Source organism: Lipotes vexillifer, unplaced genomic scaffold (assembly GCF_000442215.2).
Source record: "Lipotes vexillifer unplaced genomic scaffold, Lipotes_vexillifer_v1.1 scaffold35, whole genome shotgun sequence".
NCBI classification, from domain to species: Eukaryota; Metazoa; Chordata; class Mammalia; order Artiodactyla; family Lipotidae; genus Lipotes; species Lipotes vexillifer.
The window spans coordinates 1,047,569-1,056,306 of record NW_006780561.1 but is presented as its reverse complement, the minus strand read 5'-3'; the positions used below and the strand labels follow the sequence as shown (position 1 = coordinate 1,056,306).

Genomic DNA, 8,738 nt, shown 5'->3' with positions numbered 1-8,738 from the left:
GAGCCCGTGTCCCCTGCATCGGCAGGCGGACTCTCAACCACTGCACCACCAGGGAAGCCCGATGAATTAGATTTTATTGCATGGCTTTCAAAGCCGTCTATAGCCCCTTTCTGGGTGTTTTTTTTTTTTTTTCCCCCTCATATACACCTTGTCCCTAAGCATTAATCCCTCTCTGCCCACATCCATGGCACTTTCTAGCTATACAACTTGATCTTCAAATATTACAAGTTCTTTCATGCCTTGACTCTTGCTTCAATTTTGGATTTCCTTCTTTCTCTTCAAGGTAAGCTCTTATTCGCCATTCAAGGTCTAGCTCAAAGTTCACCTATAAGAAGTCTTGCTGAGCTCTGAGCAGAGTTGTCACTTGTGTGCTCCCACAGCACCAAGTCATACCTGTATAGGAGGACTTATCTTCGAGAATAGCATATCTGTTTACCTGTCTATCTCACTAGATGGAGAGTTTTTTGGAGGTTCTTAAATAGCTTTGAATGCTTGGTGCCTAGTTCATTACCAGGCATGCATTACTTCTTGTAGTGCACTAGGCACAGGGAGAAAAACCAAAAACTAGAGACATGGTAAAGATAAGAATCAAGCAAATATCAAAACCATCCTGGGAGTCAAATTCACCAGTTTCAAGGCAAGAATGAATAAGATGTAAGTAAAGCAAGGATAGAAACAGAAGTGTGACTTCAAGGTCAGACAAATGCCGGGAAAGATGAAACCCTCATGCTGTCAATACTAGATGAAATATTTTGTTTCGGTAAATCTTATAAACTATTTGAGGCAATAAGAATTACAGACCTGAAACAGAAACAGTAGCAGACATTACGTAATTTGTTGTTAAAGTTTAAAGATAGACTTAAATGCTGAAGGAGTTTGAGGGACAGCTTCAAGAAGGTGTGAACATGGAGCTGGACCTTGAAGGATGGTTAAGGTTTTTACAGGTGGATGGAAGAAGAAATGTCATTTCAGGAGAGAGGAAGAGTTCCAGTGAAGGCATCGAGCTGTAGATGCTCATGCTGTGTTTGTCGGAGCTAATTTTACCTATAGCAGAGGGGAGGAATTTTATTAAAGAGGCTAGTTGGAGACTGCTGGGGAGGATAAGAAATTAAACTTGAATTCATAGAAATAAAGATCCATGAGAGTTTTTGAAAGAGTGACATTGTGACTGCTCAGTTACAGCTCAATTCTGCTGAACCTATGTTTGGGGAGGACATTGATTTAATGTCTCTGGTAAGCACATCTGGGCAAAAATTATCCATGTTGTAATAGACTGTAAAGGTCTTAATTTTACCAAAGTTTCTTTCCAGAGATACTTTTTATAAGTTGAAAAATGGCTTGATTATGTGGAAAGTACAATCCTGATGAAAAGTTTCTCTTGTTTACATTCTTACAAATGTTTTCTTCTTTTAAAGTGTTAGTGACAAACAGTCTGCGGTAACTGAATCCTCAGGGGATACAGTATCCTTATTGAGGTGAAGTAAATTGACATTTTTCTTCTCTGTGTTTAAAATCTTTGAAACAATTCATGCAAACCTAGGTAGGTTATAATAACTGCCACGCAAATGGTATGGTTTGAAGAATTATCGCAGGGTCCTACCTACCTCCACAGATATTTAAGACCCTGATGGGTCTTGAAATGCCAAACTATGGAGACCTGCATCTTGGGATCCTGGGTTGTTTCACATTATTTCTACAAGGAGTGCACGTGGAGGGAGTACTTGAACTTAAAGCAAATAATTAGTAAACTCTTATTCTGTCAGAAACAAGGTGTGATGCTGGGACAGGAAGGGGATGGAGCTTATTTACATTTCTGATGAATGCCCCAAATTGCGATTTTATGAAATTACTTAAAAAGCTGTTTAATCTATTAGAAATGCTATAACAGACAATGTAACATGTTCAGAGAGCAGAACGTCTGCATGAATGATTTCATAGTGTAGAGCAGTTGGGATGCTAAATGGAACCGTGGGGCAGGGGTGGCTGACTTGGTGTGGAGGAGGTCACTGGAGATGAGGAGTTGAGGGGCCAGCTTGTTATCTGGGCTATCCATGGAAACACGGAAATAATTCATGGTGATGGCGGCACTCGGGGATAGAGAAAGATCTGCGAATCATGGGAGGTGCTTAGAAGGATAGTGAAAGATTATGGAGCATGGTAGATAGCGATACACCTCAGTGGCGTGACTCCTCAAAGGCTAAGGTTTCTGTGGAAGCAGGATCCTGAAGGTGGCATCCATTAGGAAATGGAAAGTATAAAGACCCACCTCTCGGACCGTGTGGTTTGCGGAAGAGGAAGCTATTCTCTACTTAAGGAGGCCACAAAGGAGAGAAATACTGTTCCCAGGGGAGAGCTAGACTTTAGACAGACGAAGAAGTTGAGAGTGGCATTCCAGAGAGCGCAATAGAAAGGTTGGGGACGGCGGGAAAGCATTAGTAGGTTGCATAGAGCACTTACAGGCCTCAAAGTATAGATTTTCGTGGTGATAAAACAGCTGCCTAAGCTTAGTTGAACGTTTTTTTCTTCCATTTTAGTTTGTTCCTTTGTAAGTTGAAATAACGCGAACATTACAGGTTGTCAAAAAATTCTGTCACATCCTGTATTTCCAAACAGTCTTACCTTTCCAGAAAGCCCTTTTTGGAATCTGTGAAGATAATCAAGTGATATCTACCATCATGTATAAAGGAATTTTGGAATTTCTCTAATTGGAATGCCAAAAGACTCTTAATTTCTGAGTAGATGAGATGGAGAAAATAAATGGGAGAGAGGGAAGTCTGAGGAAGAAAAATCTTAAGAGGCTAAAGATTAAGATGGGGCATTAGGGCTTCCCTGGTGGCGCAGTGGTTGGGAGTCCGCCTGCCGATGCAGGGAACGCGGGTTCATGCCCTGGTCTGGGACGATCCCATGTGCAGCGGAGCGGCTGGGCCTGTGCGTCTGGAACCTGTGCTCCGCGACGGGAGAGGCCACGGCAGTGAGAGGCCCGCGTACCGCAAAAAAAAAAGATGGGGCATTAGTGCAGGGAGAGCACCAAAGGGAAACAGACCAAAGTAGAAGCAGGTCCTGGATAGAGATTGAGACAAATCATCTACCCTTTTCTATAGCTTTTCTAGTCTTTGCAGAACAAATCACAAGCTTTTGTGTTTCATTTAGGTCTCACAAAAATCTCTTCTTATCTAAGTTGAAACATGGAAACCGACAACAAGATGTTGATAAGAAAGAGGAAAGAGTGGAAACTCTTCAAAGTAAGTACACTTATTAGTTTTCAGAGGGGAGAATTGATACTTGAAAGCGATCCAGCCCTTGACCACACCCCACAACACACAGACACACATCAGAAAAGTAAAGCAGGAAGGGATTAAATGTCATGACTTCAAAGAGATAATTAGAGGTGGTGCTTACTTTAGAAAGTTACAGTTGGTTCTTGTTATTTACGGTAATGTTCTATAAGGTCATTGTGAACACTTAGTGAATACTGAATGATTACAGGGGAATACAGGGTTAGGTTGTTTTGAGCCTCTGGTTATAACATTTTGGTCAACTATTCAATACGTAACCTTGTTTTATGTGTTTCTGTTTATTTATTTAGGCCGCACCATGCGGCATGCGGGATCTTAGTTCCCCGACCAGGAATGGAACCCGTGCCTCCCACAGTGGAAGCACGGAGTCTTACCACTGGACCACCGTGTTTCTGTTTAAAGAAACCTTATTTAATATACATTGTTGATTCGTTAACATTGAACCCAGGCCAACAACACTGTAACTCATGCCCGAATGAAGCTTACCTAACCACATATTTTTCTCTGTAAGGAACATCATACATAGCCTTCTTGCACTCAGGAACAGCACTTCCACAATACACTTGGGGAAAATTTTAAACAGCAGAATTATCCCCCAAAACACAAAAATACAGCACTAAATAGACCATAAAAAGAACAATTATTTCTAGTCTGGAAGCTAAAGTAAGAAAGCAGAGCTTCACCTTGTTTAACCTCAGCTGGGAACATGAACTCAAATATTTTGCCACTCTGTGCATGTCCACCGGTGTCCACAAAAGCACTGCAAGTTTTGATTTTTGTTAACAACTTTCAGCAGGTAGGTGAATTTTCAAATACCAGAATCCATGAATATAATGAGGATTGACTATGTATAGACTCTGGCATTGCAGATTGCATTTAGAATTTATTCCTCATTGCATTTAGAATTTATTATCCTTATAAAAGGCACTGCTAGATTTAAAAAACAAGCAACAATAACCAAAAAAAAAAATCTTAAAAGCAGTCTGTAATTATTTTCGATTATAATATAATTGTAAGTTCTTCCTTGGTATATATTCATTCAAAAAACGTTTATTGAACCCGTACTATGTTCTAATGCAAGGATTTTTAAACTTTATTGATCCAAATCTAAATACTTACTGATCAGTATAAAAATAATAGATGTACCAACTTGATTCCAGGTACATAGTATGCCTGAAGTAAATATTAATTGAATAAATTTATTCTTAGCTGATGGCTGATGATAGGGCCACTGTTAGCTAGTATTTCTAAATTACAGCTCTAAAACATTTACATCTGTAGATATTATCATCGTCCTCACTTTAAAGATGGTAAAGTTAAACTCAAAGAAATACTTGCTTCATGTTGGTGGAGTTCCTAGCTGCAAAATGGCTAGGAATCATAATTCTAGAGTAAAATAATTTGGGGATTTTCCTGGACTTTTAATTTCATAAAATAAAGTTCAAAGAAATGGAAGCATACACTTTTTTACACTCTAGCTGATCAGTAATTGAACCAATGAAGACCATAATCACATTGTAGGGTGGCTTGACAGTGACTATGGATATTGAACCTAGAAGATCCTGTGAGTTTTAGTACATTTCTTGACTTTTTGTTAGTTGTTAGTAATATATACATATACATTCCAAAAAAGTCCGAGTTCCTTAAATGTTACCTAGGTATCCTCTTTTTCCTAATAGAGGATATTTATTTCGTTCATGCTAAACATTTAAAAAAAAATTTTTTTAGGCATCTTTTAAAAACAATTTTTTTTCAGTTTTGTAAAATTGCTATGTACTTTTAAAAAATCAAGTAATTCAGAAAAATTGAAAAAAAACCACTTAAATGCTTTCTATGCAGAAAAGTCTCACCAGCATTCAGTGAAATGATTAATATTTGAGTTAAAAGCTTTTTATCTATAAACTCAATCCTCAAAATAATCTGGATCAGTACTTTTTTTTTTTTTAATCACTCCCATTTTACAGATGAGGAAGCTGAGACAAAAAGAGGTTAAGTGTAAAAAGCCCTTGGTCACACAGGTCATGAACAGAACCAGAGCCAGAATTTGAAATCAGACATTCTGACTTCAGAGCCCATGTCCTTAAATAACTGAGATAGATAGACTGCCTCAATGGAAGAATAGATAGAATCAAAGCAAATAAAAATTTATAAAAATGTGATGAGGTTACATATGTACTTTAAAATATATTTACATTTAATTTTTTGAAGGTGAAACTGAAGGATTCAATGAACTTCACATAAATGCTGTTTCATAAGAAATATATCAGTAAACCATATGATTCCTCCAAAATGAAGAATAATATGAATTGCTTTGATAGGTTGGGTCAGTTTGCCTCTATAACTAAATTTCAACTTTAGACTACTGATTGATTTCAGCTGTAATGGGTGAGATTAGCACAAAAATTTTGGCTAAATGTAGTATTCTTTGGAAATACTTTTCCTTACAACTTTGCAGACTTTGCTCCATTATTTTCTGACTTTTTGAGTGCTGCTGTGGACAATCTGACATCAAGCTGACTTTTTCCCCCTTTGTATATGAGTTGCTTTTTCTTCATAGTTGCCCAAGTTTTTCTAATATGTGCATTTAATGCTATAAATTTTCATTTAATTACTGCCTTAGTTGCATCCCACAAATTTTTATATGTTATGTTTTCATTTTCATCAAAATATATTTTTTTTATTTCCCTTGAGACTTTTTTCTTTGATCTTCTGGGCTATTAAGAAGCTCTTCATTTGGGCTTCCCTGGTGGCACAGTGGTTAAGAATCCGCCTGTCAATGCAGGGGACACAGGTTCGAGCCCTGGTCTGGGGAGATGCCACATGCCGCAGAGCAACTAAGCCCATGTGCCGCAACTACTGAGCCTGTGCTTTAGAGCCCACGAGCTACAACTACTGAGACTGAGTGCCACAACCACTGAAGCCCACACACCTAGAGCCTGTGCTCTGCAACAAGAGAAGCCACTTAATGAGAAGCCCGTGCACTGCGGCGAAGAGTAGCTCCCTCTCGCCGCAGCTAGAGAAAAGCCCGCGTGCAGCAACAAAGACGCAACGCAGGCAAAAATAAAAATAAATAAATATATTTATTTTAAAAAAAGAAGCAGCAGCAGCTCTTCGTTTAATTTCCAAAAATTTTAGGATATTCTAGATACCTGTCTATTAATGATTTCCAATTAATGCGGTTTTGACCTGAGAATATGCTTTGAGGATTTCTTTCTTTTTCTTTTTTAACTTAAGATTTGCTTTATGGCCCAGAATATGGTCTGTCTTGGTGACTGTTGATGTGTACTTAAGAAGAATGTGAATTTTGCTGTTGTTGAGTGGAGTGTTATAAAATGTCGATTAGGTCAAATTGACTCACAGTGCTTCTCAGGTGTTCTGTGTGCATGCTTATTTTTTGTCTTCTTGTTCTACTAATTACCGAGAGAGAAGTATTGAAATCTCCACCTATATATGAATTTCTCTTAATTATTAATCTCCATTAATTTATTTTTGGCTTTTTGGTCCTCTAGCACCTGTTAGAACAGTTCCCAATATGAAAATCTCTGTTCAAAATAACTGGTGTGGTTTCCATTAACCTCACCAACACATATGATCTGTTCCTGCACTGATACCATATTGTCTCAATTACTGTAGTTTAGTAATAACTCAGTGTGTGATAGGGCAATTTCCTTCATCTTTCTGTTATTCTTTAGGAGTATCTTGAGTATTCTTGGTGTTTTGGTCTTCCATATTGTCAGGGGGAAGAAAACCACTTTATAGAAGATTGCAAGCAGTGAAGCTGCTACCACTCCACAGGTACCAAAAGTAGACAACAAGACTTGGGTCAGAACAAGACGATTTATTACAGCACAACAGATAGCAATAGCATATGGCATCAGCGTAGTTGTGCTGGTTCCCCTCGCCAGGTCCCAAAGACAGTGCAGTGGGCCCAGGTAGATGTTCTAAAGGCAGTAGGTTGTACTGCAAGGAGGAACCTGGGGCCAAGGGCACTTTTTGCGTAAGCAGCAAGCAAAACGTAGCAAATAATCCAGTTGCCTTCCGCAGGAGAGAGTTAGTTACATGGTGGTCAGACCGTGGTTCCCTTGACCTATTTAGGTTCCTGACTAACTGTAGAAACTGTTTAGTATCAGGGAATGAGTAAGCCTTGTTGTACATTCAGCGAGAACTGAAGGGATGCTCAGGGCCCATGATGGACTAACTCTCCTAATACGTAATTTTAGAATAATCTTGTTAAATTCTACAAAGAACCCTGTTGAAATTTTGATTTAAAATTACATTGTAATAGTACACAGTTTTCTTTTTTTTGTTTTTTTAAATTAATTAATTTTATTTTTGGCTGTGTTGGGTCTTCGTTGTCGTGCACAGGCTTTCTCTGGTTGTGGTGAGCAGGGGCTACTCTTCATTGCGGTGCGCGGGCTTCTCACTGCGGTGGCTTCTCTTGTTGTGGAGCGTGGGCTCTAGGTTCACAGGCTTCAGTAGTTGCAGCACACAGGCTCAGTAGTTGTGGCTCGTGGGCTCTAGAGTGCAGGCTCAGTAGTTGTGGCTCGTGGGCTCTAGAGTGCAGGCTCAGTAGTTGTGGCGCATGGGCTTAGTTGTTCTGCAGCACCAGGGCTTGAACCCCTGTCGCCTGCATTGGCAGGCGGATTCTTAACCATTGCGCCACTGGGGAAGTCCTAGTAGGCAATTTTGGAGACAGCTGACACAATTATATTGTCTTCCTCTACGTGAACAAAAAGCATATTTCTTTATTTAGATTGTCTTATGTATATATATTCTTATAACTTGTATATGTGCATGCACACACGCATATATATAGTAAAGCTTTGTAATTTACTACATATAGATCTTGACTGCATTTGCTGGATTTATCCCTAAGAATGTTATATATTTTATTACTATTGTAAATATTATCTTTTGACTATTTTAGTTAAATATCTTAACTGTTGCTAATGTACAGAAACACTGTTGAGTTTTGTTTATTGATCTTATATGCAACCATCTTGCTAAACCTTTTTTAATTCTATGTGTATATTCTTTTAGGTTTTCTATACAGTTGACCCTTAAACAACATGGGGATCGGGGCATCGACTCTTGTGCAGTCAATGCATCCTGCTATCTCTGCCTCAAAAACAAAAGAATTGATAAGTGACTCACCTGAGGGCAGGAAGCTGAAACAGCATAGAATCAGAATTCAAACCCTAGTTCTTTTGATTCCACATATTGTGATCACTAATTGAACACAAACTCTTCCCCACACTTAAAGATCTGTAAAGTGAAAATACAGGTACTATGTGTATTGAAAAAACAATCCGTGTATAAGTGGGCCTATATAGTTCAAACCCATGTTATTCAAGGGTCAACTATACACACAATTTTCTTTCAGTAATTACCATTCTGTTTCTTTTGAGTTGCATATACATTTATTTCTTGTCTTACTAAACT

The 8,738-nt window shown here is 38.6% G+C and overlaps 1 protein-coding gene across 4 annotated transcripts in view; it reads left to right on the top strand.

Moving 5' to 3' along the window:
- Positions 1–8,738, top strand: part of TERF1 (telomeric repeat binding factor 1) — a 40,221-nt gene that overhangs the window by 19,960 nt on the left and 11,523 nt on the right. The window contains exons 7-8 of one of the 4 annotated variants that reach the window (XM_007453714.1): positions 1,416–1,475; positions 3,151–3,242. In XM_007453714.1, coding sequence (XP_007453776.1) covers positions 1,416–1,475; positions 3,151–3,242 — 152 coding nt within the window. Of the gene's footprint in view, positions 1–1,415; positions 1,476–3,150; positions 3,247–8,738 lie in introns of all 4 variants that reach the window. The other 3 variants (XM_007453715.1, XM_007453716.1, XM_007453717.1) reach the window with 3 other exon arrangements.